Below are 16,018 nucleotides of genomic sequence, written 5' to 3' on the forward strand. Positions count from 1 at the left end.
TCCCTCACTCCCGCCAGCCCTGTCTGGGTCCCTGGCTGGCTACCTGTCTTCTTCCTACTCCTCTCGCCTCATTATATATGGCTGCCTCCTTGGCTGCTCTACAGTACTATAAATCAAGTATTTGGCTATACCTGTACAGTAGCAGACATTATTGACTGGCTGGCTGTCTGTCTGTCTGTCTGGTATTCAACTGACTGGCTGTTTCATAATTGATTGGCCTGTTTTTTGGTACTTGACAGTTTGGTACTTTTGTCAGATGATTGACGGGGTTGATAATGAAATGTTTGTCTGATAATGGACTGGTTGACTCTCTAGTGATTGATTCACTGGCATGACTGGTAATAGATTGGTTGGTTGTTTTGTGATGGACTGACTGGCTGTCTAATGGTGATATTTCCGGGTATCTAACAGTACAGTTGACTGGATATAACTAAGTTGACTGTACGGTAGCTATCTGTTTTATTAGTTGACAGGAAGCTTGACCATACTACTTACTGTCAGATCTTTGTGACTGTCTGTCTGTCTGGTTGGCTTCCTGACAGGTTGATTAACTGGTTCTTGGCTGGCTAATGAGTGACTGTTGGATTGATGGACCGTGTCTTGACTGGTTGGATAATTGATTGGATACCTGCCTGTCTAGGTGGTAATCTGACTGGTTGACTACTATACATTGATTGATTGTCTATTTGGTCGAAATAACTGGTTGCCTATCTGTTCTGATTCTCAACAAGTCAACATGATTGGTTGGCTACCTGGCTGTCTGGGTTGGCTACCTGGCTGTCTGGTTTGGCTACCTGGCATATCTGAGCTTTTGGTTAAATGGTTGTTTGGTTGATTGCAATAAGCTTCATTAACTGGTTGCTTGAGTGTTAAAGAAGTGGCTTGTTTTGCTTATTTTAGGTTGATTGGGAGTTTGTAGGATTTGTGGTCCGCTTGATTGGATTTCTTTGTTTACCTCTTCGTTGTCAGGTTGATTGATGTCTGGTTGCTGGCCATTCCGTCTATGGTTGCTTCTGGGATCACCCGAAAATCCCCTCCCCGGTCTTATTTCACCTTAAGGTTAACCCCTCCTAACCTTACCTAGGGAGGGGCTTAGGTTTGGGTGGTTAATTTTAAGGTGAAATAAGCTGGGAATGACTCTTGGGGTGAAGTAAGCTTGGGTGAATTTTAAGCTGAGTTGTTAATTGGCTCCGTATAGACGGTTTCTGGGTTGATTGGGAGGTACCTGCGTAAATCCGATTGGTTGATTGGTTGCTGGGATACATGGGACAGGTGATTGGGTTGTGTAATACTTTTTTGTTTGGGGGGATTGGTTGACTGGCATCGTTTATCTGGTAGTCGAGGTTGTTTTCTGTATTTTTGGGGTGGGGGTATGGGGGGGAGGGGGCAGCAGCACGTAATTCATAGAGATTTGGAATCCATATATGGGTGTGGAGTTGTTTGTCTTTGTGTGTCCCTCCCTGTGGCAGTCGAGGTCATCAATACGGCCCCAAGTACTCCACATCTCCTTCCTTCCACTCCCTTCCTCACTCGTTCCTCTCCCTCCCTCACACAAAGGTCAGAGAGAGAGAGAGACCAGTAATACAGTCATCTTCTGGCTGTGTGTGTCAGTCATATCAGTCTTAAGTCAACTCGGTCTTACCATTTTTTTTAACATAATGTCACTCACGGCTGTTCCTCGGTACAGTACGGTGACGCTGCGCATGTGCCAAGGGTTACGCCACACTGAGAGCACTTGGCGTGGCCCACCTTACGGAGACCAGGAGGGGTAGGGTGGGGGGTACTCTACATAACTTGACACCTATCCTCACTTAATGGGTGTTTAGCAAGATGTAATTAAGGAAGATTTGACCATACTTGGGTGGGGGGGGGGTATCTAAATGTCTATTGGTTTTTGTTTTGACTAGTAATTTATAACCTTACACTCAGGAATATGATGGTGATAATTGATTGCTAGTTTAACCCTAAATTTGTGAAGGATGATCAAACTAACTCCTTTTTTCTTCTCTTTTCAGATTTTTTAGTTTTGTAATTTTTAGAAATGAATGATTTGGATAGTTTACGACAAGAAGCAGAAAGACTTAAGAACACAATACGAGTAAGTACCCAGTCTTGTTTTGTTGTTTAGTGAGTGTGTGTGTGTGTGTGTCTGTGGGCGGGCGTGGCAGGTGTCGGGAGAGCATCCACCGGCGCGTGTGTACTGTACGGTTGTCATGTGTGAACTAAAGTGTAGGTATAGTTGACACTTCCTTATACATAGATTTTAATATGTATGTATCCTTTGATCACTTATGTGTATGTATCATTATTTACCGTTTCTTTTATTCTTTTGTCATCATGTCCTTTGTAGACATTATTTACTGCGTATGGTTTCGTTAGGGAGAACTATGTGTAACTCTCATCTCCTTATGTCTTCCTCTGAGGTTATCAGTGTGTGTGTGTGTGTCGGGGTTATTGTCTCGTCGGATGTGTATTGGTGTTATCGGTGTGTGTGTGTGGAGCCCAAGTGGTTTATAGCGAGAGGCTGGTGTGTACGCGCGTGTGTAGCAGCATCACTAGACGGAAGTGAACAGCTCTACCCAGCATCGAGGGTTGTGGTGAAGCTCAAGGTCTCAGATGAAGGTCAGAGGTCTAGGGTCAAATGGTCGTATTTCTGTGAAGTATGTGATACAGTTTGGTGTGGTGACGTGGGTGTTGCCTGTTAGTCCCATTTTCTAGTGTTTTTTTTATTATTAGAAAATGATGAAAAAAAAATTAATGATTACTTAAGGATTAATCTGTGGCTGTATTTTTTAGGGTCTTTGAGAAAACCTCTGTACTTCAAGAGCGAATCCATTATTAGTTAGGTCAGTTGATGCGGACTTCGATGCGATGGCTTGTGTAATTTTTTTTTAGTGATGTTTACATGTTGTGTTTAGCGAACCTCTGTAAAGAAAACAAGATATACATTGTAAATTAAGGGAATAGATCTGGATGTACTGTAGGTTCATCGTAAAATAAATGTCAGCTGGTGTTGACAGTGTGGGGTAGTAGACAGGTCATTGTGGATCAGATTGAAGTTTATCCTCAAGTTGTGTGACGTGGATGGTAAGAGATTAGGTTAGGCTGGGCGTCCATATACTACCCGGGCTCTGTGTTCTTTCACCTCAGGTTATGTTGAGACTGTACAGAATAATACACGATCTAGTACCAATATTACTAATGTCAAAAAATGGTTAGGTTAGTGTTGACGTGATTTCATGGTAGTCTGGACGCAGTCATTGTAATCATAGCTGAAGTGAAGGTGTGGTTGATACAGTCCTTGGGAGAAACACTGAATGGTCTGGGTGTGGTCAGTGGGAGTGTAGTCCTCATAGTTTACTTTCCTCTTACACGTGTCTCCTTAAGTGCAGTTGGTTTGTGTTGCTATCTGTGTACTTCCTGCCTCTCACACACACACACAAAAGAAAAAATCTTATCGCCTACACCGAGGTATTTCCTTCTCCTGACGTCACTTTTCTCTTCATATCAACAAACTCATTGATATGGTTATCTTGAGCCACGACTTCACTATATTTAAAAGTCGTAACCACTTGGAGAACCTTTGTCAGAATCACGCGAGTAACCAGAAGCTTTGGCAGAGGGAGAGAATCGTGTGTGTGGGGGTAGGTCTCGAGAAGCGGTTTGGTGGTTGTGCTGTTGGCCAAGTGTTGTCGGTGGGCTGAACTGATTTGTCTGATTTGTTGTTTCTGATGAGCAGATTAGGTATGTAAAGCTGGTAAGTTGGTGGTGTGTGGGTTTTATTGTCTGCCTGTCTGGTGGTCTTAACTAACTTGTAAATATTCGTTATTCTCTCGTCTTTATCTTCCTTCTCATGTTCTTACTTTTATTCTTACCCTTTTCTATTGTTTCTTTAATCCTATTCCTCCTCGCTTCACATTTCCCCACTTCTTTACTTCATCTTTGTTCCCTTCCTCCTTATCCACCCGTGTAAGAGAGTCGTAGGATAAACACTTAAACCTAACCTACCAAACTTAACACTCGTGGCCGTTGCTGCACCTGTCGTGGTCACATTTAGCTTGAGGCATATCACGTATCATTGGCGTGCATGTGAGCGGCGGTGACATGCTGGTAACACAACTCCCTGGGGTGGTGACGTCTCTCTCTCTCTCTCGTGTAATATAAACAGTCGCTACACAGGCTTCGTTGGGTTTTGTTATCGTGTGTGTTTTTCTGTAGTCATGTCTGTCTGTAATCTTAAAAGTTATAAATTAACTTGTCCCTCTCCCTCCCTCCCCAGGCTTTGAAGGATGACCACTGACTCGTTCATACTTCCTTGTGTTCCCCCAGTTAGCGATCTTTAATTTGACTTCCACTATCCTTTAATCCCCTTCCACCTCCCCCCACCTTTTAATCTCCAGTCCCAGCCTAAATTCTTCTCTAATCCCCCCCCTTCACTGGACCTCTTAATTATGCCCCCAATTACAGGTAGTAGTTCCCGTCTTGTTGGTCTGTTTGTCTGACTGTTGACGTTTTACTAGGTGGAGTGTTGTGGTTTTCTTGGGAGTTGTGGTTTTGAAGTTATTATTTTCCCTCGCCTTCATGTGTTGTTGGCTAGCGAGACCTCCACAATCTTCCAAGCAATATGATACTTTCACTTACTCCTTGTGTGTTGTGGCTCCGGTTGTGATTTGTTTTTCGTGGAGGTCATGTATCGTGGTGCGTGGAAGTGAGGTATGTGGGGATGGGAGGGGGTTTGAGTGGTGTAGACGTGTCAGGGAAGTAGGAGAGGGGCGATTGTGGTGGTGGTATGTTGTAGGTTTAGAGGTGCAGTGCTAAAGTTGGGTATTTGTGTGGGTATGTAGTATGGTGGGTTTGTGGAGGTGGTATGAGGATTGGTATGTTGTAGTTATTTGGGATAGTTGAAACTGATTTACGAGGTGGGGAGGGGAGGTGGGCCGGCGAGTTTACGTAAACAAGCGGTAACTGGATCCTTGGCAGTTGGATGATTCATCACTTCCACTAGGAATTAGAAACTTGGACTCAAATATCGTCATGTCAGAGTTACCGTGACTTCAAGAGGTGATTCCCGTGCACGTGACGTTGGTGGCTGCCTCGTGACGTTCGCACCCTGTCAGAAGATCCTAATGTTTCCCTCTTTTCTCTGTCACCTTTACTTACAAGTGACTATACCCGGCAGGTGACGTGACGAGGTCCCCATAATCGCCGTCACCAGCCCTTGTAGTGTAGTGTGTGGCTCCAGAGTACAGTAATGGGAATAGGAAGCTGGTGATGCCCTCAGTTCAGGCTTACAACCAGCTGCCGAGCCCTCACACCCTGAACGTTTGACGGCTGTTACTGTGTCATCATTGTACACAACGGATCATTATTTTTATGTACTTTTAATGTCTTGACTGAAGTACTATTTTGATTTGTAAATGAATATTGTTTACTGTTAACATTCGGTGAGACACCTCTCTAACTATCATGGTTTTGTGTAAGAAATAGTTATATGTAGGCAGGGGCATAACTAAGTCACTTGGCATAGTGTTTTTAGGTTAGGTTAGTTTCTTGATTTGGAATTCTGGGTTGGTGGAAGTTCTCGTGTTGGGAGTGACGAGGTCGAAGGCGAGGAAATTTTATGGGTAGTGATTTAGACGCACGCTGGCTCAGTTTATGGGGAGTCGTGTTTTATTTATGTTTTGACCTCCATTTGTAAGTAACTGGTAATCTTTTGTAGCGTCGGTGGTTATGGTGGTAAAGACACGAGGGTTTTGTTTTATGTTGACTATTATACCAGGTATGTTTTACTTCTGTTGAGGGTGTTGTGTTGTCACTAATGAAGTAATAATACCCTTATGTGGATTACTGTACTGCTGCCACTGGGGGTGATAAGGCCACCTTTTAATATGTGATGTAGTAGATTAAAAAATTAGATATTAGAAATTAGGTCACGTTAATTATACTTATTGTGAGTGTTATTGTTTTTATTAGGTGAGATGTGGTAACCGGGTGGTGGTGTGGTCGGGTGGGGGTGTGGTCACGTTATAGAGTATGGTATTAGTGTTGTCTTGGCTGGCATTTGAGTGTCCTGATTTCATCCTTCGTCTTCCCTTGCTGACATCCTACTGTATCCCTTCACCCCCCTTCCTCCTCCCCCCATACCTCTGCCTGGGTGTATGAACCTCGTAATTCGAAGTGAAGAGCTCTAAAACACCAGGGACCAACACCCCCCAGTCCCCACCTCTTGAAAAAAAAAATTAGTTTCCAGGAACAGTGTGTGATGGGGGAGAACACATCGTGGCTAGTTGACCCGGCGCGGCGTACACCCTAAACTGCACCTGGAGTTGTTCCAAATCCGCAGTGGGTATCATGTGGCGGATGCGGTAGTGGATGATGATAAAAAAAATGGTTGGGTTGAGTAAAATGGCGTTCCTTAGAAAAGTAGGATTTCCAGGAACAGGTGTGGTGTGGGAGAGGGGTGGGGGGGTGGGTCGTGGCGTGTTGACCCAGCGCACACCAGAAACCACAATAATACCTAAAAAAAAAAAAAACTTTCGATCATAACATCTCACGTCTGCTGTTGCCGTAGTGGAGAGCTGGTCTGGGTAACTAGTATAGTCTTTACCTCAGACGACAACTTCTGTACGTATGGGCGATTGGTCATTTAAGCTGGACGTTCACACACCCTCCTAGAGTCGGACACACCACGCATAGATACATCTTATTCGCCCTTGTGTACCTTTTTCTTAGGCATATTGTGATAACCCGTGTGTGTCTCCTCCCCCGCGGGTTTATTGTGGTGATCGATGAGTTAATTATGGAAACTCCGTCGTGCGACATCCCCCCCCCTCCCCCCTCTGGTATTGATTCATTCCCAGAACACTCAGCAGCCTGGCTTCATCCCCCTACCCCCCTTCCCTTTCTCCTCCCCACCACCACCACCACCACTCCCGTTCGCCTCCCCACCACCACTCCCTTCCCCCCTCCAACACTCCCTTTCTTCCCCTCTACTCCCCATTATTTCAACAAGAGCAACTCCCCTTTTCATTTTATTCTTGTTTCTTTTCCTCTCGTTTATCTTCCACCTTTATTTTTGTTTACATCTGCTCTTGTTGGTTCCTCTTTACGCTTCTTTCATCCCCCTTGTTATCTTATGTTTGTAGTTCTGTCGTTTTCCATATCTCTCTCTCTCGGTTCCTTCTGAGAACACCCCCCTTACCTTAATATCTCCTGTCGCTACCTGGAGCCGTCTCCGTCTGTGTTTTGCCTTTCCTTGGAGTGAGAGTTTTTGTTCGTCAAAGTTTTTTTTTTTTTACCAGTCGTAGTCTGGATTTGAGGCATTGATATCTCATCTCTTTCATGGGCATTGTATTATCTCCACTATTGCTTGTTAATACAGTCACGTTGTGTGTGTGTCAGTCAGTCAGTCAGTCAAGCGATTTAAGGAGACTGTTTAGACTTTAGAGGTTCAAAGTTGGCACGACACTTATTGAAGTGTGTGTGTGTGTGTTTGTTTGTCTATGGGTCCCCTCAAGAAATCAATTCTCTGTGAGGCCAACTTTGTGTGGTTTTTGAAATGGCGGCACAAACACCACCTCCTCCACTACACCTGTTCTTTAATAGTTTGTCACACCTGTCCCCACCTGTTGACCATCTGGCTTGCACCTGCTTCTACTCGTTACATATGCTGTCATAGTTACCAGATTCCGGGTTCAAGTCTTGTACGTTAAGTCCCTTTCATTTTGTTTTGAAAGTCTTTGTACAAATCCAATGCCAGCGTGCACGCGCGTGTGTTTGTTTGTGTCTGTCTGTATCTTAATTGAGCCAGTTATCCTTTTTCACATTACCAATAAGGGAAGTATTTATAAGGCCAGCTTTCGAGAAGGGTGATGGTAGGAGGGAGGTGAGTGGTGGACGCAAGTAAACATCCAGCAGCCAGGTAGAACACAGGCGCCAGGGTTTCCCATAATTTGGTTAAATATATCACTCCGGTATAAGGGTTGCTTGTCACCTTGTGCGTCATTCATTGCCTATGGTTTTATCTTGCTTCCACTTATTAATCTATGTTATAGTTTTTCTTGACTATATCTACCCCTTTAGTTTATTTTGCTGGTTTGTGTTCTCTCGCTATTTTTACTGCAGGAGGAAGGGTCGTTTATAGTGCTGAACGTGTTGGTGAGTGTGAGGCAGGATTAGTGTTATGGAAGTGCATTAACCTTGTCAGAAAACATGATTCGCTGACTGAACGAGAGAGACCCTCACTTACCTGAAGCATCGTCTTCCATACCAAACTATCCCTCAACCTCCTCCTGACGGGTCACTCATCCCCACGTCTTAACCTCTACCTTTCACACATTAAACTCATAATTTATAAATCTTCCAGGATAAATAGGGAATTTATGAACCGTTTTTATCGATACTTAATATTCATAATTCCGTGTTTGGTGTCTGGATGCCACAGTGACTTCGGGTCAGAGTGTGGGAGGAGAGGAGCACCAGGCATGATGAACGTGCCTGTGCGTCTTCTACAGTGTTGGTGTGATGTTCCCGCATTAAGCAGAGGTTTTATTGGATCGGTTTTCAATTCAAAGTCACCCCAGTCCTCACGTTATACCTCGTACCCTTTACTAAACTGCTGTAATTCTGAACCTCGCTGTACTGTTAGGTTGTAATTTTTTGTCTGTTTTCCTCACTCGCGGGTTCATCTCTGGTCTGTTTATAAGCTATGGTACCGTATGATTTTGTGCTGGCCTGTGCACTAGACTGTACTATCTTTTCTGCTGAACCCTACGAGAATAAAACGTCTTATTGCTTGTGTTTTATCATAATACTTCAGGTTTCTATTGATATATGCTAACAGCTGTGTTGGAGGCTGTTCATGGCTCGTCCTTGTGATGGTCGTGTGTAGTGGCCCTGGGTGTCTTGTCCTTGTGATGGTCGTGTGTAGTGGCCCTGGGTGTCTTGTCATTACGGGTTCTCTTACATTGGTGGGATGCCCCGACGCCTACCATGTGACACTTGTGGATACTGACACTACTCCACCCTCCCGTCCCATCCCTTCCCATCTTCGTCTCGTCACCATTTGGCAGTAATTACCTCCGTTGATATTAATGCTGCATAAGTTGGTGCTGGATTTAGCTATAGAGTGGTTGTTTACAGCATTACTTCCCTAGTCTGGACAGTAGTTGGGTGAGGCTCGACAATGGCTTGATTTTGGACAATATATTTCCTGGCAAGATCATAAACCGTCTTTAGTTATCCTTGTCAAAATCTCCTTGGCTTTGATTATTTTCAACTGGTTACTCCACTATTTAATTAATCTGTAAACATAATCCCTACGACAGGCTATTTATTATTAGCTTTTTATTTACGACCAGCAGCAGAAATTCGCCCCAGGGATATTTATTTATTCAGTGCTTAATTCTGGGTGTGTCTCTCGGGTTGGGAAAGACCAAGAGCGGCTCGTAGCTGGACGGTGATGAAAGGTTGAGGAGTGTAGCGTCTCCACCAAAATATTTACGACTGGAAGTTTGGGGGGTCACCGATGCCCTAGCCGGAAATACTGGGTGACGCGTGAGGCCAGGTAATGGTGAGAGTCGCCTCATGCAGCACGTCGTTTTTTGGAAACGTGTAAACTAACAGCTGACGATTTTTTTTTTGCTTTCTCAAGTAAATATCCGCTGACAGCTCCTGGAGAAATTGGCTGATAGGTATGTATGAACAGCTCATGTGTGAGTGTACTCAGACGTACGTGTGAGCGCGCGCGCCCCCTCGCTTGCGTGGCGTGAGAGGGAAGGTGGAGGTTCACGAAGACTTTTGTCAGTGGCTATTTTTATCCTGATGACATTAAGTTTAGGAGTGAAGGAGCAGCAACGCTGGCCCATTTTAGCCTAAAGTTAGTGAGACAGAGAGAGAAAGAGTTTTACCAGTGACTTCCTCCATGCAGTGCAGTGACTGGGAAGATGTGATCATACCAGCCGCCTCTTGTTATTGTAGGTGTTGTAAGGTAATGGTCAGTAATTCAGGAAAGGTTATTGTGAGAATGTTAACGACTACCACGGTACACACTTCCACCAACACCCGCTCGCAGGTGAACAAGAAAGGTTGTAAATTGTATCTTTTAAGTCATGAGCATCCCGGTGATGCTATCTATAAAGGCATCGTGTAAGAGCAGCAGGTATAGTTGTGGTGGGCGACACGTGGGGCTGTCACCGTGTGCCAGGAGACGTCACGGAGTTGACTTTTCGTGACGTCATGGCGTCAGTCAGGCGAGTATAACGGGATAGAGCTTGTTGACCTTGACGCTAGAAAGGCAGAGACAAGCTTGGGGTCGGTGTCTCTGTGTTCGTCGGTCGGTACGGTGAATCATCCTGTTAACGAGATAAAGAGTGCACTTAACTGGTTGACTTAAGAACTAAAACAAGTCCCAGCGTTATCATCAAACATAGGCCGAGTTTCTACCATTAGATACATTCACTTTTAACACCGATGTGGAGGTCATTGTGAGTCGAGAAACTGTGTAGTGTGTTAAAGGTTGGTGTTATTTTAGGCGTTATCTTGGTTCAGCCAGTTCGGTGTAGTCTTAGTTCTTCAGTTATGAGAAAGCTTTAACGTCACGAACTTCTGGGGTTCTTGGAGTGATAAGCTTAATGTCGTAAAAAGCTTAGTTGGTGTGGTGGGAAGGCAGCTGTACTCGCTCGCTATTATCATATCGCTTGTCGTATTTTTCTGTCTGAAGAAGCTCTCCCTTTGCCCAAGGTCTGAGAAACCTCGCAACTTGCACTGTGGTTAAACTCGATACCCCAAGTCTTGTGTGTGTGTCCGTCCCCGTCCCCCCTGAAACACGGCTTATATTAACTCAGATCTGTGACTGACTTTGTAGATAATAATGTATTGAAACAAAATTGTGCCATACATTTCGATGCGCCTTTTGTGGAGGAAATAATAAGTAATGTTGCTAAGTTGTTGCACTATCCGTATCAAAGTTTCGACGTTCAGCGAAAGTTTATAGTGTGGTGGTAACTGGAATATATTGAGGAAGCTACTTGAAACCTGCACGTAGTTCATTGTAAAATTTTCCCAGTTGACTAAATTACAGAAAACAGTAGAACACGTTTACCAATTTATTATATTTGAGTTGTCACAATAGTGTAATGGTGGTTTGTGTGTGAGAGGTTAGGTTAGGGTTCTCGTCTATCGTTACTCTCGTGTTGGTGGTGGGCGACACAGGCCTACCGGGCACCGGGAAAGAGAAATCGATACTCAGTCATTTGTCACGGTCATGTGTGGGATTTGCCCAAGGATTTGCTGGCCTATATTCACTCTGGGTCACATGAACAGTCATGAGTGGTCCTCGCCACAACCATTACCACAAAATTCGTCTGGATTTTTTTTGGTCGAGATGTCGGGAAATTATAATTGTTGTTGAAATGCTCGAATCATTCATGCCAAAAGTTTGTGTTCTGGCAGCGGTTGTACTTAGGACATCTAGGTGATGGTGACCTTATTCTAGGCAAACGTACGTACGTGTGGGTGGGTGTGTGCGCGCGGGTCTATATCGGCTGCTTTGCTGACGTCAGTGCTAAACCTCTGTGCTCTGAGATACAACCCGAATTTCTCTGTTGTTTAACGGCGCTCCATCATTGAACTTTTCAGGCCCTGGAATGGATTACATGAGCCCTTAATAAACCTGAAGGAGCGGAGTTGTTGATAAGGATGTGGGCGAGGCACCAAGGCCAGGGTGAAGGGTTGGCGAGGCACTAGGGCCAGGGTGAAGGGTTGGCGAGGCGCTAGGGCCAGGGCGAGGCAGCCAGGTTTGGAAGAAGTATCAGGGGTTGTGTGAACCAGCTAGGGAGGGGGGAGGTGTCTGGGTGTGTGTTGTGGGCGGGTGGGGAGGAGGACCGGTGGGCCGGTATTTGCCTGGGTTAGGAAAGCCGTTATCGATCGTGGGTTGTGGCCGCCAGACGGTGGGTGGATGGCCGGCCGGCCGGCTGGCTGGTTGGTCGGGGCCCTGGTTGGTGCCGGTAATGGTCGGGGAGGGGACGGGGGGTGACATAGCCGCCGTCTTGACTAATAACTGCTTAGAGTAAGCTGGTGGATAGATTATGTGAATTTGTTATTTAGAAAGTTGTAGGTCGTGTTTCGTGAGAACGTCGTGAAACTCAGTCTCGTGGTCTGGGAAGAAGCTCTATAGTTGGGCTTTTTGAACTGGTGTGGAGAGGTTGTAAACTGCTCCAGGTAGAGGCGCTTTAGTGAGTTTAACTTGCTAATAAACGGCAATGATGACAAATTGTTCATTTTCACGCGTCCCTGGCCTGGAGAGCGAGTCTTACTATATTATGTCCTATGTAAGGTGAAGCTACACGCGATATTCTAACATTACAAAATTAATCCTCCTCTCGTGCATGGTGGTGGATTATTTTGTAGTGTTAAAATCTTGTGTTCATCATAATGGTTACGTGTATGACTGCTTAGAAATATGATAGGTGGTCCTGTAGTAAATGACAGATAACGTTGGTTGACTTCTTGGTTATGTTGCGAAGAGCCTCAGACGTGGGTGTTGGTGTCCGGACGTATTGACCAGGAGTGGGGTAGGTCAGGGAACGTGTCAAGCTTCCCCTAGATCGCTCAGGCTCACACGGTTGCAGGGTCAAGTTAGCCACAGGTATTAGGCTCCAACTGTAATCAGTAATTTTAGTTTGAGGGCTACTGAGGACTGGGACTAGTTACGAGGCCCTTTACCGTTCTGCCCAGCAATAACTGTTCCTTTGTCTTCAATGCGTGTGTGGATGATCACTAAATATTGGTGTCGGTATTAGCCCCCCTCCGCCCACACACCTGTCTGGTATACTTGTTCGTTCTTCCCTTGATCATCCCAACGTGTTCAGACAAGAAGTTGATGAGTGTAATTATGCTTTATGTTGTATTGGTTATGGGGTGATGGTCTATGAGAGGCTTGGAGTAATATAGTGAGTCAGTGATATTCTCTCGTATGGGTTTTGAGACTCGACCAGTATTCATGACGATCGACCAATATTCCATGACTCGACCCTCTCATGGTATTGAACAGTTCCGTGACTCAGGGAGGGAGTTATCGGGTGGGTTTACATCACACGCACTCCACCGGATTTTTCTGCGACTGTAAGGCACTTGGGTGGAGTATCAGTCCAGCTCCCACGCTATTTTGGGCATTATGAGTGTCGTAAGAAGTCAATAAAGTACGTATTTATGTAACACTCAGAAGAGGGGAATAAATAATAGTGCGTTTTTTTACATTATCTCTTCACTTTTCCATCCCAAGGTAGAAACAAGATTCTCTTTGTATTATGACAGGTGAAAATATCGTCAGTAGTTACAATTTGTTATGTTTTCTTCTGTTACAAGCGTTAATGTGTGTTTCTGTCTCGAGCTTCACAACATGTCTGATGGTGACGATGTTATACTGTGAGCGACAAGTGTTGTACTGATAGGAATAACTGTTTGGTAGGTAAACTTGTCGTGTATTTAGAGAAAAACCTTACCTTACCTAATGTATACTTAAACAACCCCCCCTCTCTCCCCAGTTAATGATAGGGTGGTTAAAATTCAGGTGAAATAAACAGACTGTGATGATACAGTAAACCTTATGCATTCGTATAGTTATGAAAAGTTAATCTACTTTTAGTTGTAAATTCCTTATTTTAAATGTTAGTTGATATTTAGGTGTGTAAAAAAATATTGAAAAAATGCATTAATATAAGCTTTTAAACATTAATGATGTTAGGGCACTTGTGAAGGTTATAACTGTGGATGTTGCTTTTGGTACGAGTATAAGCCTGTAATGGCCAGCATTTTGTGATATACTGTAGTATAGTGACACGGCCTATACGTCTGTAGTCTTGTAAGGAGCAACCTCTTGTTTTTGTATCTAGTACTTCCTGTAGAGCTGGGTAGATAGAGTACCGGGCAGCCTTGTAGCAGAGACTGGGTGTTGGAGAAGGGGGGGGGGGTGGAGCGTGGAACACCTTGCCGGCAGCAGTGGTGGTGCAACATGTGTGTCTGGCGTATATGGTAGAGGGCGTGTTGTGTGGTGGGCAGTGGCTTCCTCGGCTCGAAAACAGTGTTGAGATTTAGCTTCTCTTGGTATAGTTGTGGTGTGTTTACTGGGTTGACTGTAGGTAAGTGTTGAGGGTGTGGAGAGAGGAACAAGTGGAGGATGTTGGCTGGTGTGAGTGAGGTTTAGGGCGGGGTGGAGCACCACACTGACTCACGGGAGCCCAACAAATGGCGAATGCCGCTTGGGCAACACCAGCGCGCAGTATCGATCCACTTGGACCTTCATCAGGAGCAGCTGTGTCCTCGCTCGCTAGAACCACCACCAGCACCACCAAAAGCAGTGCCCATAACACTACCAGTACCTGCAAGAACAGTGCTAGCAGCATCGAACCGATCACAACAGCAATGGCAACAACACTTATAAGAATAGTGCCAGCATCAACTGCACCCACACTATCCTGAGCCACCACGGCAGCAGGGGGACATCGACACCGGGGTATGGGCTCTCGCACCACTTGGGCACTTAAAATAAATGTTGAGAGGCCTCAGCTGGTGATGGTGTGCGTGGTGGTAGTGTGGGTAGGTGGGCAGCCTGGTGACAAGTGGTGGGCCACTGTCAGCTGACTGTCACACTAGGTTGGGAGACACTCACCTGCAATTCAGCCGGGAGATTCTGCTGGTGCACCACCCTAGACATACGCAAGGACACTGAAAGTCTCCAAATCTGTCTCGTATACATCCTTTCAGATTGGGAAAAGAACCATTTTTGTTCACTACACGACTGGGTGTGGCTGTTACGGTAACGACAAGTTGAAGCTGCGGCACGGATGGATGGGGCGAGTAGTTAAGGGGGAAGGGATTATGAGGGGGTGGTGGTGTTTGGGGCAGTAAGCCACACTGTTGTGAAGTGACCACCTGTCGCTTGTCTTAGTCATCATGCACCACCACCAGTCATGGCGAGGTTGACCACATCTGTGGCCAGCTGTTACGTCTAGGTTTGTGGCGGATGTTGATGTTGGGGAAAGACTAATATTGTCTGGCTGGGTCTTGTTCACAATACTCCATTACTGCTAAAGTACATATTGGAAGTTCTTTAAGACAGCCAAAACAGTAGAAAGTCAGTTGTTTCGCGGTAACATTAGTTGTGGTTCTGTAAGATTCTGAATGGTCTAAACCAGCCAACATTTACACTAGAACGGTGCAGTGTAAGCATTGTGAATTTTTATTAATTTTAGTGTCGCTCTGGATGATTTCGTGGTGATAAATCTATTTAAATCCTGCACTTAAAAGGGTAGATTTATCTACCAAGAAATAGAAATCCTCCCTGGAGATGTTTTCGTGAGATTGGTTGTGAAAGATGAGATGTGGCGCACACACACACACACAGACAGACTGCTGATGAAGTAAGGTATTGCCCCTTGGAGATTTACTAAAGGGATTCACGAGGCATGACAGATACAATAACATGGTAACAGTGTCACAGTAGTGGCTTGTTGAGTATTAAGTGTCATGTAGGGTGTAGGGAAGGGGACGAGAAGGTCCAGGAGGGGGAAGAACTACATGGCGCTCCCAACCCTCACACCCACTTCCTCTCCCATACCCCCCCCCCCCTACACTCTGCTCCCAGTTATATTTTCTCACTCCCTGGCTTATCACCACTATTTCTCTTGTTTCATCAATTCTTGCACCGGGTAGTGTGGTGTTTGATGGTGGGAGGGGTGTTGTAGAGCGGTGATAAAGAGGGAGAGGAGGAGGGTGGGGCACACCACACTGCCACCACCATTTCCGCCGCCCAGGGGGAGGATACGTACCCAATTGTGGCTCCTCGGCCCTACACCGCAGACCCACACTCCTCCACCTCCCTCACACACCACAGTCACCGTCAGCCTCCTGCCTAACAAATATTAGGAGCAGTAACATAGGTTGTATCAGTAGACATAACTGGCATAAAGGACAATAAATTCGTTACATCGAGGGCAATAACAAGTATCAGGAGCAATAA

At 45.3% G+C, this 16,018-nt stretch overlaps 1 protein-coding gene across 6 annotated transcripts in view; it reads left to right on the plus strand.

The window, feature by feature from the left end:
• The window catches only part of LOC121856797 (guanine nucleotide-binding protein G(I)/G(S)/G(T) subunit beta-1), a 62,687-nt gene that overhangs the window by 20,293 nt on the left and 26,376 nt on the right, over nt 1-16,018 (plus strand). For all 6 annotated transcript variants that reach the window (XM_042352506.1, XM_042352510.1, XM_042352507.1 and 3 more), the window contains exon 2: nt 2,016-2,098. In XM_042352506.1, coding sequence (XP_042208440.1) covers nt 2,042-2,098 — 57 coding nt within the window. In that variant the 5' untranslated portion in view covers nt 2,016-2,041. The remainder of the gene's footprint in view (nt 1-2,015; nt 2,099-16,018) is intronic.

The sequence above is a fragment of the Homarus americanus genome, unplaced genomic scaffold, assembly GCF_018991925.1.
Source record: "Homarus americanus isolate GMGI-L3 unplaced genomic scaffold, GMGI_Hamer_2.0 scaffold43075, whole genome shotgun sequence".
In the NCBI taxonomy this organism is placed as follows: Eukaryota; Metazoa; Arthropoda; class Malacostraca; order Decapoda; family Nephropidae; genus Homarus; species Homarus americanus.